At 50.6% G+C, this 17,882-nt stretch overlaps 1 protein-coding gene and 1 non-coding gene across 2 annotated transcripts; both read right to left on the reverse strand.

Annotated features, from left to right (window-relative positions):
• Positions 1–6,904: 6,904 nt before the first annotated feature.
• Positions 6,905–6,971, reverse strand: LOC112616225. The gene has a single exon (XR_003117596.1). It is a non-coding gene; the product is annotated as a small nucleolar RNA SNORD64 (small nucleolar RNA).
• A 2,329-nt stretch (positions 6,972–9,300) lies between these two features.
• On the reverse strand, positions 9,301–17,660 carry VSIG8 (V-set and immunoglobulin domain containing 8). The gene is made up of 7 exons (XM_025394785.1): positions 17,483–17,660; positions 13,734–13,912; positions 13,087–13,288; positions 12,742–12,963; positions 11,541–11,660; positions 10,901–11,099; positions 9,301–10,008 (listed from the first exon to the last, which is right to left on the reverse strand). Exons 1-7 carry the CDS (start codon positions 17,529–17,531, stop codon positions 9,735–9,737), a joined length of 1,245 nt encoding a protein of 414 aa, XP_025250570.1. The 5' UTR covers positions 17,532–17,660; the 3' UTR covers positions 9,301–9,734.
• Between the last annotated feature and the right edge of the window lie 222 nt (positions 17,661–17,882).

The following is a 17,882-nucleotide window of genomic DNA, read 5'->3' on the forward strand; positions in this document are numbered from 1 at the left end:
CAGAACAAGGACCCTAAGGTGTTCAAGAAACAATGAGGTGCCAGTGATGCTCAGGGGAGACAACCAGGAAGAAGAATGATCGATTAGGTCAGAGAAGTGACATGGATGGCCTGAAGCACGAGTGTAAGGAATTTGATCTTAAGAAGTCATTTCAGGGGTTTGAGCAGAAGAATGATTTAACTATCCCTCTGGCTTCTCTGCTGAGAATGAACTGAAGGTGGGAGGGAGGAAGCAGGGAAATCAGTCGGGATGCTGCTGCTGTAACGCAGGCAAGAGATGAGGGTGGCTGTGAGCTGGGAGGTAACAGGAGAGAAGGGTTTGCTTCTGGATTTGCAATGAAGGCAAAGCCGATAGATACAATCTGGTATCTATGAAGCCAGCAACTTTGGAGTGACTGATGCACTGCCCTTCTGTGTCTGACCATGCCTGCCTGTCCAAGTCACTGCCCCTGTTGCTTGGAAAGGCTCCTCAGACAGCATCAGGGGCCCCACCTCCACAATCTATATGGGGCTGTGAATGCTGCAGGACAAGGCATGAGGTGGATTAGATTCAGAGGGGTTGGGATCAAGGACAGTTCTCCATGGCTACTGAGGCAGTTCCATCACTCCCTGCCATTCTGAACCTTGGTTCCTGAATGTTTCAGGACTTTCTGGAGCTGGGCAGGCAGGATTCAGTCCAGGTGGTAGAGAAGCTGACCAGGACACCATGGCCCCCGACCAGTGTGGACTGAGAGTGCTGTGGGAGGTCCTCTTGTCTTGTGGTCCCTCCATGCCCAGGTTCATGTTGAAGGAGCTCTGCCAACATCTACTAGGTTATAGGAATGTCCCAGTTGTCCTTATAGGAGGTGGAGTCAGAGCAGCAGAAGAGATGACTTTTCTTCCTCAAGTCATCTTACATTTCCTTTATTAGATTGAATTGTATGAAATTACCTGTATTTGACTGTGTTTAAACTTACAAAAATGACAATTTTCATATGATTCAACCCAATATATTGCTCAGCCTCCTGACCCAGTGGATGTGGCGGGAGAATGGTGAAATAGAGAAAGGAATTAAACAAGGATGGAGTCTCCATCAGCTGAGACAGGGAAGACAGTAGGTGGGGTAGAGGCAGTGTCTGGGACATGCTATGTTTGAGACATCTGTTAAACATCTAAGCAGGTATGTGAGTGTGGAGTGCAGGAGAGAGGGCTGGCCTGGGTATATAAATTTTGGTATTATTGGCATGCAGGTTTTAGGTGAATAGGTAGAGACGTGGTGGGGGGCTGGGGAGGAGATTATTCCCATCCTCATTCCTCACTTTCTCAGACTGTGTGCTGCAGTCTCGGGAAGGCTAATGTTTATTGAAAAGACAGAAGCAGATTTCCCCACAGGAACAACATTGTAATAGCAGGTTAGGCTCCTGACCAAGGATCTGTTGCTCAATGTTTTTATGGCAGTGATCACAAACATGGCCTACCTTTAAGTCCTTAGTAAACTGTGAGTGAGAAGCCTGCGTGCGGGACAGGAAAGAGCTTCCAACAGAGTCTGTTAAACCATGACCTGTCCTATAGAGCTGAGCCTGGCATGGCCCACGCCCTATCCCTGGGAGGCCCAGACCACCAGTGAGGCTGTTCCCCAGGCCCTTGCTGACTCTGCTCACCAGGTGATGAACACGCTTGGGGAGGGCAATGTTCACATGCACCTCTGAGAAGGATCTGGGCGGATATATGTGGCATTTTTCCACATCATGTCCTTGAGGCAACCACAGGCATTAACTATTGTCATTAGACTCCTAAGCTGAGGGAGGAGTCTCTAATACAAACTTCCTCCACCACACTAATTTTAGGACAGGTCAGCGCAGAGAGGCATTCTGAGCCCTCAAGAAAGTAGATGTTGAGAAGGGAAGAGACATGGCCCCTGCTCTCAGGGGAACTCTAGCCTGACGGAGATGGGAGGACAACAGGACACTCCCAAGACAGGGTGAGGATAACAAACACTGTATAGGAGCAGGCAAGAGACTGGGATAAGAGGACAGGGTAAGGCCAGTCTGCCTTTCTGAAGAAAGAGGACAAGGAGAGAAAGGTACGGGAGTTTCACGGACCAGCCTCGGCAAAGGGCTGAGGTGAGGTGGGGATGGGGCTGAGGCAGGGACTTGGAGCCACAACCCCAACATTTGGGGAGACACAGGAGCCAGTTCAGGTGAGTGACTGCAGGGAAGAGTCACGAGGCTGCAGATGGCATCCAGGCAGAAGAGGGGCGTAGACCAGGGGCGTCTGAGGGGACTGACAGGAGGAGGCTTCCCAGGCCAGAGGCAAGCCGGAAGTGGGGTCTGGATTGGGCTGAAGGAATTCACTTCCAAGGCTGAGTGAATTCTCCCAAAAACGGTGAAGAAAATCTATGTGTCCCCCAACTCCCACCTGCCAGGGAGGTCCCTCCTCAGCTCTGGGAAAGTTGTGTGGCAACCCTTCAGGAGGGACCCTCCACCTGGGAGGGGTTGTCAAAGTCAGGGCTACAGAGGGCACCACAGTGAGCCCTGGGCCCAGAGGGAGGCCACAGGGGACCTGAGTGCCAGGAACTGAGGGCAGGCAGATGGGAAAGGGCACGGGAGGGTACACCCTGGCCCAGGGGGCCACCCTGAGGATTCTGGCAGCTTATCCCCAGACTGACTCCGTGACCCTGCCGAGCTTGTGTTTCAGGTGCTTCCTGTTATCATTAGGATTATTATTACTAATGAGGATTCCTGTCAATATTCACACCGGCATGTGGATTCCAGGACTCAGAGGCAAGTCCTGGTTCTCCTCCTTCTCTACTGGTGGCTTCCTGGACTCCTTGCCTCTTCCCCAAGATGGTGAGCCATCTCCAAGTTCAATCCCAAGGCTTCATTCTTCATTCTCTATTCTCCTCCCGGTGGACCACCCACTCCCCCAGCCTCTGCCCTTGACCTCTGTGTGGTTAGATCCGTACCTCCAGGCCTGTCCTCTTGTAGGAGATGAAATTACATTCTAGGGGGAGATGAAATTACATTCTAGGGATGTGGAGGGTTGAGGATCAACCATTTGCTGAGCCGTATGTTCCAGGCTCTGTAATATGCCTGTCACACAAAACAGCCCTATTACTATTCCATTTTACAGACAAAGAAACTGAGGCTTTGAAAGTTTATTAAATAACTATAAACTCACATCTGTCTAGCTCCAAAACTGAGGCTTTTTTTCTTCACAGATGGGAACATGGCTAACTTACTAATATGTACTACAAGTTTTCTTCCTCCTCCCTTCTTTAATTCCTCAAGAAACCTACACAGGAGTCCGCTATCACCTCAAACTCAGCCTCTGTGACAATGTGATCAGCAGTTTCACCCCATCCTCCTCTGCTCAGTGTCCTGCCTTTGTCAAGGCTTCAGTCTCCTCCTTGGCGCTCAGTGTCCCATCCTGCCCATCCTGCTAAAATGCATCTAAGAAGACTGGGGAGGGCAATGGCCACAGACGGGTGGCAGAAGGCCATCCTGTCCACTCCCCACCAGCAACCACAATGATCACACCCAGCTCCTCCAGATTCCCTAAAGCAGCCACTATCCCCACCTTGTCTGCAAGTTCCCACATCCCCCATGCACCCCTCTGCTGCACATTCTTCCCAACCTAACTACAAAGAACTGAATGGAATCGGTTTTGTTTCCATACACCAGGAATCAATAAAATTGTTACCCCAGATGGGCTGAATGAATGTTGAGTTAACTCCAGAGTGTTAACTGTTAACTCCAGAGCAGGGGTTTCCCAGGTTCCCACCAAATCAGGGAAACGAGCCATGAGGAGACTCCCTGGGCAGCTTAGGGGACAGGGCTACAGATTCAGTCCCCTGCCTCCAGGCAGGCCCCAACCTAAACCCATAGGAGTGAAGTAGTTTTTCTAACTCTGGAAGGATTATGATTGGGTAATTCCCAAAACTCCTTTGTTTCCAGTGAGGCAAAATAATAATTATTATTATTATTATTAACCCCTCCCCAGAGTCACCACAGTTTGACTGGGCCTAGAGTAGGTGAAATGTAATTGAGCAGCACGCGTGGTAATAGTTAGTCAAAGAGGAGCACACAGAAGAAAATTCCTTGGGACTCCATATGACTCATGGTCTTGAGAATTAGGGGCTTAAGAGAAGATGACTAGAGGATGACTTCCTAGAGCCTGGGAAGAGAGTCAGAGAAGGAACTGAGACAATGAGGACGCACGAGCATTTCTTGAATAGATTTCCTATGGCTGGATGCCCTGGGAGACAAATGTATGCAAATTCTTTGGATGCCAACTCAGGTTTCTGATGGCTACCGAAAGAGAAACCCAGAACCAAGGGGATATAAATTCTCTCAGTAATTTTTCAGTGACCTGGGGAACCAGAATTCAGCTCCAGCAAGGTGGGGGAGAGATGGAAAAGGTGGAACTAGGAAGTAGGATGAGGACAATTGAGGTAGTATTTAATAGAAGTAGCATAACTTTGTGCTGTTTGCATCTCTCTAGAAAAATAGAGAAAAATCAAGATGTACTTGAGATTTCCATGCTTAAGGCAACACTTGTGTACCCAGCCTTCTGCTTGCCTGGGGTGACACGGTCCACCTAACTTTTCCAAGCCAGTTGTTAAATGCAGCCATTATTAAAAAGTAAATTACATATATTTATAACTAAATGATATTAAAACAAAGTTGATAAGTACTCAAAATTCATTGCTTCCTGATGACTTTACTACAGTGCACTATTACCTAAGCTCTTAAAGTTATTTACTTCCTCCATTGTATCTGTATCATGGAAATACCATACAATCATGTGCTACCAAACATTTCTCCCAATTCCATGCCAGTCACATCGTGTTGGTAGCTTGAATTCAGCCATAGTGGAAGCATTGACATCATGGAAATCAGCAAAGGCTATAAATCAGGGCTTCCCAGCCCCTACCCCACCCTACACCCTACTCCCAAAGCCACTGTTGAACATATGTCACCACAAGTGCTCTCTTCCAGCACTGAACAAGGTTTCATGCAGGAGAAATGAACAAAAAACACCAAGGTGTCCCTGAAGCAAAATTGTTGAAACAGAAACTTCCCTCCCTTATTCTCCTGGGGTGGTAGGTACAGTGACTGTCAGTCACAAGTACAGTGACTTACTTACAGTCACAAGTACAGTTACTGTAAGTAAGTACTGTGATCTCAGCATTGGATTTAGGAACTCGCTACCTTCCCTGTTGACTCACCCGAACAGCAAGTTGTTCTCAGAGTCTCTCTAAAATCTCTCTTGCTGCTTTTTAGTGAGCCTTTCTTGCCAGAGCCTCACTGGTCCCACCCCCTAAATGGAGGCTAAGTCTGATCATAGCTTCCTTGCTCCTGGAATGGGGAAGATGATATCATTCAACAACCTGCACAGCCAGCTGGCTGCCTCTGTCCCTCAGCACCTTGCAGGAAGCTGAGCTGGAAGCTCCTCAGACTGGGAGCACCCTCTCCACATCGTCCTATATCATCCCCTGCCTTAGGGCAAAAGTATGCCAGGCACAGTGCCCTGCTGAAGATCTCTTCATCTATGACAAGTCATCTTATAGGTGCTCATAAATATGACCAAATAAATGAAGGGATGAATGGTTCCTGGAGTTCCCTGCTCTTCTCCTTATTTAACATCCTTTCCTTCCCATTTCCAAGAACTCCCCACCTTCCCACCCCCAGGACAGTTGTCTCTAGTTCCTTTTGCCTCATTACTGTCTCTCATATCTCCCAGCAAGCTCTATAAAAGCAGAGTTGGCAATGCCATCACCCCTTTGCAAATACCCAAGGCATCTTGAGGGTTTCCTAGTTATGTGTTACTAACAAGGGTTTGGGGGCTTCCTAAAGACACTTTGAGGCCCATGCACACCCCACACCTCCTGTGACCCTAGAATAGGAGCAGGAAAAATGAGGAAGACTAGCTTCTCCTCAAAAGAAAAGAGACAAAGAGAGAAGAAAGAGGCTGGGCTCTCAACAAGCAGGCAGCTGGGGAAAGGAAAGCAGAACGAAGCAACCTTGAAGTACTGTGCTCTTCTGAACACCTCCCACCAACTAGACCAGACAAGTGTCCAGTTGTGTCCCTGTTGCAGCCATCCTGTATGGAGTGCAACCACTTTGTCCACTAGAGGCAGCTGAATTAGAAATACAATGCTCTGGGGTCCCTAAGAGTAGAACTTGGATCAAGGGATAAAAGCTATATGGGGACAAAAACCGGGTTCCAGAGAAATGTTCTGTTGAATATTGACAGTGAGAGGCCAAGTGGCCTGCCTTGGAAGGTAGTGAACTGCCACTGGAGGTTGTCAAGAAGAGGTTGAATACCCTTTGTCAGGAATGCTATAGAAGGAATTCAAATACCAGAGAAACAGCCTGCTGTCCTGGAACCAAACATGCCTAGATCAAATCCTGAATTATCTTTATTTTCTTTGTTGCCTTGGTCAAGATACCTAATCCCTCTGAGGCTCAGTTTATTCATCTGTATAATGGGGATAATATACAACCTCATAGGACTAAAGTAAGGAATAAATAAGACAAAAAATCGAAAAGCACCTAACACTTAATAGGTGCTCAATAAATGCCAATCCCCTTCCCACCAAAAGGGGGAGCTGGGCTAGCTGGCCTTGAAGGTCTTTCTACACCAGAGAGTATGACTTTGAAACCCTTCCTGGCTATTAAGAAAGAAGGCATACCTCTGAAAGAGATAAAAGAAGTCAGGAATAGATCAATGAGGGGAAGAGAAAGAAGGATGCTAAGAACCGTCAGGGAACATTTAGAGGTCATCCATGACACAGCTCTGTTTCCTCTCATCTGACCTTCTAGAATAAAATGAAAAAGTAGAATTGGGGATTTAAAGTCCAGCCTGAGGGGCCTCAGTTTCCCTATCTGTATAGTGAAGGAGCAGGATTTTTTTTTTAGGTCAGACTTCAGAGTAATAATATTGAACTTTGCTTCATCATGCTCAGTAAACACAGATCATTATAAATCCAGCCAAGGCCTTTCCCAGCAACTCATGCAGCTAAGTAAAATCACTAATATCTGCAGACTGCACATCCCTTCCCAAGGACAGGGGGCCTGGGAGAATGAGATGACTGGTTTTATGTGACAATGGATGTGAAACAGTGACAGTATTGACTGACACCGAATTAAGGGGAAAATATGAAGGAAAAAAATCAAAGACAGACAGACACACACACACACACACACACAGAGCAACCTGCCAGAAGAATAATATTGAGATCCTGGTTTTGGTAGAACTAAATATAACATCTTATATTTTCACGAGCAAATTGCCCAACAAATTGAAATGGAAATATTCTAATGTTACTACAGTCAGATATAATGTCAACAACTTGCTATTCTCCTCAATAATTCATTACAAACCAATTTAAAGACCTACAGTACATTGAAAACAACCACCAAAATATTCCAGAGTTAAGTGTAAACAAATAGTATGAAAGAATCAAGAAGGATGACCAAATAAAAACAAGGCAGGCCAAACAAATGAAGCCCAAAGTCCAAAAGGATTCTGAGGGAGGTCTAAGCTAAGTTCTAACATCCTTGAAACAAGGGACCAAAGTGGTAAGGTAACACCATCCAAGTTTTAGCATGGAAATAATAGAACCCACACTACTTTTCCTGATACATGTCTCATAGCAGACATGAAACTGCTGACTTCAAGAACTTACCCTTTCAAATGTATTTTTGCTACCAAAGCACAAATAATCTAACTAAAATGAACTCTACAAATAGGTATACAAATAAATTACATATACAATGAGAAACAGACAGCCCAGAAAATTCAGATATACAAACACCTACTCCCCTGCATCACTATGTTGTCCTCACGAGCTCATCAAATACAAAATCATTCACATTCATCAAATACCAGTTGAACTATGAGGTTCCTTCTTAAATCTTGGGCATTTAGGATGGACCTAACTGTTTTTTTAAGTTTAATCTTGCTCAGCACAGGAAATTAATCCAGCCAAGCCTCTCCTATTAATCATTTCTATTCCATATTAGAAATTCTTAAATCATAGGCAAGTGGGAATTGCATTAGGAAAGTAGATTCCAATGCCCAACAGAGATGATGTCGAACAAAGAAGGATTAGTAGAGCTTGTCTACTTGTCTGCATCCCCCTCCTTGCTGTGTGACCACCTGGTACCTTTATCAACAAAGGAACATCTATAACATTGCCCACTTTACTTACTGTTTGCTTAGCAAATATATCCTTGGAACTTTATCTCAAACATTACTCTTCGATTAAGCACTCCCCACCTCACTAAACAAGAGAGGACGTCTCATGCCTATTAAAAGAAACAGTGCTTATTGATTTCCACTTCTGAACCAAAAATGACTAAAACATCCCCCAAAATACATTGTAAATATCACGACAAGGTGTTTAACAAAACAAGTGCTGGTAAATACTGAATAGCTCAATTAATCCCTATTTAGGAGTGGCTGACCACTTCAGGGTGTAAGAACGTGGAGCTGGATCTCAGAAAGGCCTAGATTCTAACCACAGAATATTCTATTATAAGGTAGTAACTGTAAAATATCTAAAAACTTTTTTTTTGCTAGCATAAAGTAATGCTGCCACATTCATTCACTTGGTATTTCTCAAACATCTCCTGTGGATGGGCTCTGCACAAGTTGACCAACTGTAGACAAGTGAAAAAAAAAAAACACAAAAAAAAATAATTGTTCTAAAACACCAGCAGCATCTAGGTGAAGGGACTTACCATACTATCCGAGTTCCATCATATTCGCTATATAAATATTATTCCCCCTCCTTCCTGCACTTCACCCAGCACCCTACAACTGTGGCACTTAGTTTTTTAATATAACAGGTGGTAGTCTTATTTTCACATGTCCTGGTTTCTGTTTCACCGGGTGCCTGTGCCTTCTGTGATCCAAGGACTAGTTTCCTTTTAGCTTTCAACAACATACAAAGACTCCCTAGACCTTCAGAGCACATTATTCTCAACAGGAAATCTTGACATGTGTAAAACTTTGAATATTTAGAAATGGCAAGTGTATTGCACCTTGCCAGTTCCTCAAATAGTTTATTTTACGGTCATAGAGATTCTGAGCTAATTCTTTTTGTCTTTGTTTTCCGTTTACCTGCACTTGGTATGTTGTTGAAAGGAGTAGCATTGGATGGCCCCTTCCAGCTCTGACTGCCAGGTATCTAAGCAGGAGGGAGGAGAGGGGCGGGGTCGAGGTGGAGCGACAGAAGCAACCCTCCCGGGCCCTGGGCAGGGCTAGCCACCCCACGCCCAACCTCCGTGGAACGCAGACAGCCACTTCGGACTCCCGTCTCAATGTTTCTTTATTGTGCTAAGACTGCTGCCTCAGAGTTCAGACCTCACACACAGAACAATTCGTCCAGACAGACCCCCGCCCACCCGGCCCCCGGGGCCCTCTGCTTAGGCTGGGGACTCCGGGCCTCCGGCCTCAGCCGCTCTAGGACACTCAGCCTCCTCCCTCCCTTTCCCCCGAACCTTCGGTCCCGGGGGTGCGGAGAAGGCTCGGGATCGCCTTCCTCCGCCCTCGCCCGCCCCCTCCCACTTTTAGGGAGGAAGCTCTGCCTCCCTACGCATTTCCTTAGGGAAATACCTTCACCCTCAGCAGCCTGGCAGCCTGGGGCGAGCGAGGTCGGCCCCAGCCCCGACGTGTCCCCAGCTGCGGACAGAGAGCCCCGCGCCCTCCGCCCGGCCGGGGCGCAGCCCGGCCCGGCGCGCGCGCTCACACCAGGAGGCCGTTCTTGCACTGCACCGGCCCCTCGGCGCAGTCGGCCGGCTCCGCGCTCTTGACCTTGACGTAGACCGGGGAGGGGCCCGCTTCGCAAGCTGCGGCGGCGGTGCAGGGCGCCAAGGCCACGTTCTCGGGGCCACCGCAGGGCGGAGGCGCGTACTTGCGGCGCAGGGAGCGGCTGACGTTCTGCGTCGGGTACCCCAGGAGGTGGGTGACGCGGCTGCCGCGCCCGCTGGCCTTGCACCCGGGCGCCACGGCGTCCTCTCTGTGGAAAACAACAGGCGGGCGGGTGAGCGGGCTGCTCCGCGGCGCGGCGTGGGCAAGGCCTGGGCAGAGCCGAGGGCTCTTGGCAACCTCTCGTCTCCCGCGCCTCCCTCCACCTGCCCTCGCCTCTCTCCACCTGCCCTCCTCTCTCCCTCGGCCTCGACCTACTCTCCTTTGTGCCCCTTCCTGGGTCGGCGACCCTGCAGCGGTCCCGGGGCCAGCATCCCCATCCTCCAGACAGGGCTTGTCCACGCGTATCTGGACAGCTCCGCAGGCAGCCCCCTCCAGGCCCCTCCAAACCCTCTCTGATGTTTCGCCGGCCGACCGCTTCAAATAGAGATCCAGAAGGAGCTGCTTTTCCTCTTCGTCTTTCCTTAGCTAACCCTGACCTTGCACGAGCAATCTCTCTTTCTCACATCCTGCCCCTCAGTCTTCTCCGTCTTTCCCTCCATCCCCGAGGCATTGCAATCATTAGCACTACTAGACTTGTTCTATTTTTATTTCTAGTTTGCTTCTAATATAAGTTATTAGCACTATTCTTATTAGTAGTTCATCTTAAATAATCATGTCAGAGTTCTCACCGGCGCAGTACAGGGGAAACGTGAAAAAACATAGGCCCTGCCCTCCAGGAGCTTACAGTCTAGACAAGACAGACAGGTGCGTAGATAGGAGGGAAATGGAAGGCAGGGAGCAGAGGTGAAGACTAGGGTGGGAAGGGGAGGGAAAAGCCATGCGTTGGGTGGCAGGTCGACATGCCGCAGTCCCAGCACTCCGTGGCGATGGCGGGCAGGGTTGGGGTGGGGGGCCCAGCCGGCCGGTGGCAGGCAGGAGTGAGGTGGGCAGGGCGCCGGTTCCCTGCCGCACAGCAGCACGCAGCATGCATCAGGTTTTACCTGATCTCACTAGCCAAGTCGCCGCAGGCCCCTCCGCCGACCCCGCCGCCGTTGCCGTAGCCGAAGGCACCGCGGGCGCCGCCAGCCCCGGAGCCCCCGCAGCAGCAGCAGACGAGCCCCCAAATGCCTACGGCCAGGCAGCCCAGCGCGAGCAGAGAGCCCAGGATGGCGCCGATGATCACGCCTATACGCCGGGAGTCTGTGGAGAGAAGTGGAGGCAGGTCAGGCTTTCTCACAGCCTGGCAGGAGCCTGAGGGACCAGCACCAGGAGGTGCCAGGGCAGGGGTTAGTGGGAAAGAGGGAGAGGGACCCAGGGGGACTCTTAGCCCTGGGACACCCAGTGGGGAAGATATGGGGAGATGCAAGTTAACCCCTTGTGTCAGAATGCTTCTCCCAGCGCTTCCAGTCGCTCTGGGCTCTAGAGCACAGAGTGAAAGCTGTGCTGGGAGAAGTAAGACCCAACTCGGTAGGGGTAATTGTACCCACTGACCTTGGCCCACTTGTAGGAGAGGGACTGGGAGCCCCCACTGGCAAATGGATGGCAGTGGAAAGGCAGAAGCAGCTGAGGCTCCAAACCAGAGCCCAGCCTCCTCCAGTTCAACCCTCCCAACCACCCAGCCCTCTAGACTGCTGCACCTACCTGAGACCTTTACCTCCACCACACAAACACTGTAGCCCACGTTGTTGGCCACTGTGCACTGATATAGCCCATCGTCTGCTCTGGAGATATCCTTCAACACCAGGTCCCCGTTGTTCAGGCCTGAAAGTGAAGTGCAGAAATACCTGGTCTTAGAGCTCACACCCCAACCTCAGTCCCTGTGGGGTGGGGGATGGGACACCCACTCCGGAAGAAGGGAAGGCTTATGCATGTGTGTACGCCCACACACACACACACACACTCCACTCTCCAGGTGAGTCACCTTTCCCCTGCTGTGAAAGAGATGCAAGAAAGGACCTCTCTCCCAGCAGCAAGACAGAGACACCATTAATTCACTCTGACCTTAGGGAAATATATCCTCTCTCTGAGCCTTGGTCTCCTTTGTATAGTGAGGACAGGGGAAGCCAGGGGAAGAGGAACTCTAAGGTTCCTCCTAGCTCTATTATTCTTTGTTTGACTGAATATCGTCAGCTTCTCTATGTACTGAGAGCTTTACACACCTCCCCCATTTAATGCTTTCATGACCATGAAAGGTATATATTAGTATTCCCTTTCCATATATGAAGAAATTAAGGCACAGGGAGGGTAAGCCACTTGCCTTAGACTTGGAGCCAGTCAGTGTCCCAGCCAGGATTCAAGCCCAGCTCTGTCTGAGACCATGCTCCCTCCAAATTCACCATAGTACTTTTGACTGACTCTCCACATTTGCCTTATCATCTCCTCTCAATAGCAGCTGCTGGGCCAGGCATGGTGGCTCACACCTGTAATCCTAGCACTTTGGGAGGCTGAGGTGGGCGGATCACCTGAGGTCAGGAGTTTGAGACCAGCCTGGCTAAAATGGTGAAACCCCATTTCTACTAAAAATAAAAAAAATTAGCTGCTTATGGTGGCACACACCCATAATCCCAGCTACTCGGGAGGCTGAGGCAGAAGAATCACTTGAACCTGGGAGGCAGAGGTTGGAGTGAGCCAAGATCACACCATTGCACTCCAGTTTGGGCAACAAGAACGAAACTCCGTCCCAAAAAAAATAAAATAAAATAGCAGCTGCTGGGGTAGGCCCAGAGGGAGGGTCGCCCACAGGGGATTTGATGGCACTGATAACCCAAGGAAACCCCAACAGATCCCAGAGTTCCCGATCTTCCATTCATCCCCACACTACCCTCGCCCAGTGCCCTCTCACCTTGGTTTATGGAACTGTGGAAGGACTCCTGGTAGGACAACTCAGAGTGGTAGCTGTGCTGGGAGGTGTAAGACCCAGCTCGATAGGGGTAATGGTGCCCACTGATCTTGGCCCACTTGTAGGAGAGGGGCTGGGAGCCCCCATTGGCATAGCACTTCAGCACCACATCGTTGCCATGTGTCATGTGGCCCTCAGTCCAGCACATGGGCACTGCAGGTCGTGCTGCAAGGAGGCAGACAATGGTAAGCCAGGGCCCAGCCAAGAGACAGAGCCAGGCTCAAGGTGGCCAAGCTGCCCTTGGCTCTGAAGCCAGGGAAAGAGGAGCTCAGAGGAGTCTGGCCATACCTTGGACAGTAACAATGACCTTCCGGGTGGCCATGGTGGTCTTCTTCACCCGGCACTCATAGGTGGCTGTATCAGATACCTGCAGGTTCATGAGGTTGATGGAGGCATCGTACTGGCTTGGGTCTGAGGCTGCAAAGCGGACCCTCTGCTGCAGATGGGGAAGGTTGCCATGGTTGATCCTTTTGTCCTGATAACTAAGGAACTGTGAAGAGAAGAGGAAAACAGGTGGTGAAACAGGCAGGGCCAAGGAGGGCCATGTGGGTTGGCTGCTTTGGGCAATTCACTGAACTTGTCTGAGACTCTGTTTTCTCAGCTGAAAAAAATGAGAATAATGATGCCTGAGCCACTGACCTCTTACAGAACTGGTGAGATCAGGTGAGATCAAGCACTTGGAAAAATATATGGTCAGACTGGGAACTTTTTGAAGGCAGAGACTACACCTTATCTTCCCTTTAGAATGGGATGGGAGGACATAGACTGACTGGCTAGCTTAATTCACAATTGCAGAGCTCTCATCCCCATTGCCTCATTCCCTGAGAGGCCTTGGGGGAGGTTCAAAGTCAGTCTTCTCCCCTTGGGATGTTGGCTGTCCAACAGGTAGACATCATGAAGCACAGAGGAAGGAGATCCCTGTGCCCAGCACTCACCACGTTCTCTCGGTGGTGGGCGGGGTCTGAGTTGACCTGCATCCACTCGATGTCCAGCCCATTGGGACCATAGTCCTCAGGGTCCAGGACGTAGGGGCAGCCCAGCCTCACATTATCACCTTCTGCCAGGTACAGGACCTCCTGTCCATCCCCGTTGATCCGCACAGCAGACAGCAGTGCTAGGGGGAGGGCAGAGAAGATGGAGTGGTAGGAGCAGAACCAGGGCTTCAGGAGGAGTCAATGTCAGCCCTTCCCTTCATATTCTCTGTTCACTGCACCCAGAGGTCAGGGGTGCTTTCATAAAAAGGAGGGCTGCTCTTAGTGGGTGTGTATGTGTGTATGCATGAATTGTCTTAGGCATATAACAGCTATACATATAGCTGTTATATATGTAGCTGTTATGTATGCTTGTATGTATATATGATTATATGCACATATGAATATGTACACATATGTACATTGTATGCTTATGAGTATTTGTGACTGCTTATGTATACTATGAGGATATTCATGTACATGACCTTCTAGCATGTCTGATTATATATTTATATGATAGTGTGGATGTGTTTGTGTGTGTGTGAAGGCATGGAGTACACACAGAGTTGTTAAATGCTCTGATGGAAGAGCCTGGCTGATTAAATGTCACCTATCTGGGCTCTGTCTGGGCTGAGTGAACTCCTCGTGTCCAGAGGCAACAGGGTGGTTACAATGGCTTCTGCGACTCCTCTTCAGCCTGAGAAGCCAAAGACTAAGTGTGTCTATATGTATCTGTGTATGACAGTGTGTGTCTGTGGCTGTATGCCTCTGTGTGGTTTTGTACAGTGATGTGTGACCATGCGAGGCTATGTAAGTGCTTAAAAGTGACAGTGTGTGCTTGTGCATGACAGTGGACAGCTGTGACCAGGAGCCTGACTGTGTTCATGTGTGATAGTGAGTGATGGTGTGCACCTGGGACTATGGCCACAGCTATCTGTAGGACATTGTGAGTCTTTCTTGACTACACAGCATTGTGGACTGTGTGTGTTTCCTCTTATGTGATTGTGTGGCTCACATGCAGCCGCCCCCACAAGCTGGCTCCCAGTGAGGCCCCTCCTGCCACTGAGTCAGTGGCAGGCAATCCTGGGTGAGGAGCTGGGATCCCAGGACCCAGGAGCTCGGGACTGAGCTCTTGTCCCTCCCTACCCTGAAGCCCCAGGCAGGCCTATCCCCAACCGGTTGGACCTAGAGAAGGATAAGACCGGGGGGGGGGGGGGGGGGGGGGGGGCAGGGGCGTAGCCAGGGCCCCACCCTGGACACTCTGCACTCCACCTCCCAGTCTCCAGCAACCCTGCCTCTGCAGGCCCCTCACCAGGCCTCACACACTCTCTGTCTGCGTTCTTTTTTGAGTCAATATGTCTTCTGGAGTCACAGCCCCAGATCTCAGCAGTCATTCTGTTCTGTCATTCTGTGGCTCAGGACCACATTTACACATAGAGATCTCACACGTACACACACACAATTACACCGTCACGGGCAAACAAATTGATACATGGCCCACTGTTACAAGCCTTCAAAATGCAGATACATACCTATGTGACCCCATCTTCCTACACACACAGACACTATTAGATTCATACAGACACAGACACAATCTGCACACAAACGCAGAACATATTAATTCAAAAGACACACCCACCGTGTGTTCATATAGTCCTTGTGTGTGTTCATTCAAGACCAGACATATCCATGGAAACCCTGCCAGGAAGGCTTAGCCTGGCTCCAGAGAGGCCAGCAAGGGCCCTCTCGACACATTCAACACCTCAGGGATCCCTGAACTTCCCCGCTAGGAACACTGGCTGGGTCATCAGCTCTGTCCTAACCCAGCTAGACTCCAAGGTGACCCAGAGCAGGCAGGCTGACTGCTGGGCCTGTAACGGGACCTGGTGATGCCTCTACCAGCTCCAGGCCAAGAGAACAACAGCTCATTCCTGAGATAAGGATCCGGCTGCCATCTGCCAGATCCTGAGGCGGCTCAAGGCAAGCCAGGGATGAACCAGAACTCGGCTGAGAGCAGAGGCTCCACCCTGGAGAAGCACCGCTGGAAGCACCCACGCAGGGAAGGACTCTCTCCATGCCATAGGAGCCTGCCGGGCAGGAGGGTAAGCATTCTGGGAGAGGGGCTTGGGAGGGAGCGACAGTGCAAGAAAAGCACCTCCACCCTGCACCAGGCTGAGAGCTTCTTCAATTGTCCCAGGCCAGGGAGCCTCTCCCGGCTTTTCTATCTCCTTAGAAGTCTTCTCAACCTCCTCCCAAGGGTTCCAGCCTTTTCTCACCCCTCCCTCTCCTTGGGAGGTTGTTCCTAATGTCTCACCTTGATTCCTTTTGCTGTAGCACTAAGGAAGTACTATAGGGAATGAGAGAGGAGAGCCCGGAGAGAGGGAAGAAAGGCAAAGTGGAAGAGAGAGCTGGATGGGAGACTTGTGGAGAGACAGGAATGGAGGAATCACAATGGACTCTCCAAGGAAGAGGACAGTGGTGATTCTTTGCCCCCACAAAAGCTGGCCATGCTTTATGGGGTGTCATCTCAATAGTGGTGCCTACTCTCTGCTTGTAAATTCTTTCTGAATCTTCAAGGTGCTTCCAGAACTCCTGACCCTCCCTCTGGGGGTAAGGGAGGGGAGAAAAGGCGGCTCCAGCTGAGGGTATTGATGTGTTCATGCAGCCAGCGTTGAGTTGTCCTCACACACCCACTGACACACCATACAGGGGGAAGTCCAGGTCCCCACAGCACAGCTGGAGCCTCCGAGTGGACTTTGCCAGCCCTGCTCTCACCAGACAGAGAGGGGCTGCAGCTATCCTGCCAGAAATGTCCTCATTCCCACACAGGCACACACACCCACACACTCACATACACATTCACGCTCACACAAAGGCTGAAAATGTCGCCCTGTCTTCCCACATTCCTCCTTCATGCCCCTTCACCCCAAATCCAGACCGCAGGAGGGACTCAGCCATTTCCAGCCACGTCAGCATAGAATGTCCCTTGGTGGAAATTGCCCCAACCTGAGCAGGAAGCCACAATGTCCAAACTTGAGCCCTGCCCTGTGGACCTGTCCCGGTGGGGTAAGAAGTCTCTGGAGTTTCCATCCCCGCCACCCTCAGGCCTCATCCTGGAGTGGGGCACGGCCCTCCCGTAGCACAGGGTGCCCAGGGCTGTGGTCTCAGGCCTGAGCTCTCACTGGCCATGATGGAAGCAAGCACTCAGACTTACACCAGACTTAGTCTCTTGCCCTTTCAAGGCAAGCGACTCCCCTGCCCCTTGGCCCTGGCCTTAGGAGAGAAGGAGTAGCGCTGGGAATAGCACACAGTCTGATGAAAATTGATCCTTCCCAAGCTCCTCCTGAGCCCTCACCCAACGCCCGTGCTCACCTCCCTCCTACCCCAGCTCCTGCAGAGCAATCCATCCCTCTCCTCCTATTCACAGCACAAGTTTGCAGGGCACCTGCACACATGTGTGAGCCCAACAGGGGACACATAAAGATCCACTCAAAGACCTCCACACCACAGACACCCACCCTGAACCTCAGGCACAGGGTCTCCTGGGGAGAGGTCCCCTGGCAATACCCACACCCGGCTGCAGCAGGGCAAGGGTGGACAGCACTCTGCCAGGCATCTCAGGCAGCCCCAGGCTCTGCTGTGAGCCCTCACTGCCCCTTTCCTGTCCACTTGGCTTCATGCTGGCTATCCCTGCCCCCTGCCCAGCCCCGTACCTGGGCTCAGGCACACGAGTAGAAGGTGGAATGCTCCTCCAACTCCCATGTTTCTAGACTCCGTGTTTCCTCCTCCTGGGCTGGATATCCCGTGGGGTCGTGGTGGTGGGTGTGAGGGGGTGGGTGGAGGGGGGGGAGCTGAGGGCCCAGACACGGCCCGGGGTGGCAGGAAGGTGCAATGAGTGCCCAGCTGGGGAGCAGCCGGAGTTATTTCTATGGGAGGGAGGGGGCCTGGTCCCCGCCTTGGGGAGGAGTCCCAGGAACCCTAATTAGCGGGGTGACAGGGTGGCCTAGCTGGGCATTACTGAGTCCTCACCCAAGCTCTTCCCTGTCCTAAGAGTGGCACAGGATAGCCAGCGGGACTTGTAATTAGGCACCTGTTAAACTTCACTTCCTCCTG

This window comes from Theropithecus gelada, chromosome 1 (genome assembly GCF_003255815.1).
Source record: "Theropithecus gelada isolate Dixy chromosome 1, Tgel_1.0, whole genome shotgun sequence".
Classification (NCBI taxonomy): Eukaryota; Metazoa; Chordata; class Mammalia; order Primates; family Cercopithecidae; genus Theropithecus; species Theropithecus gelada.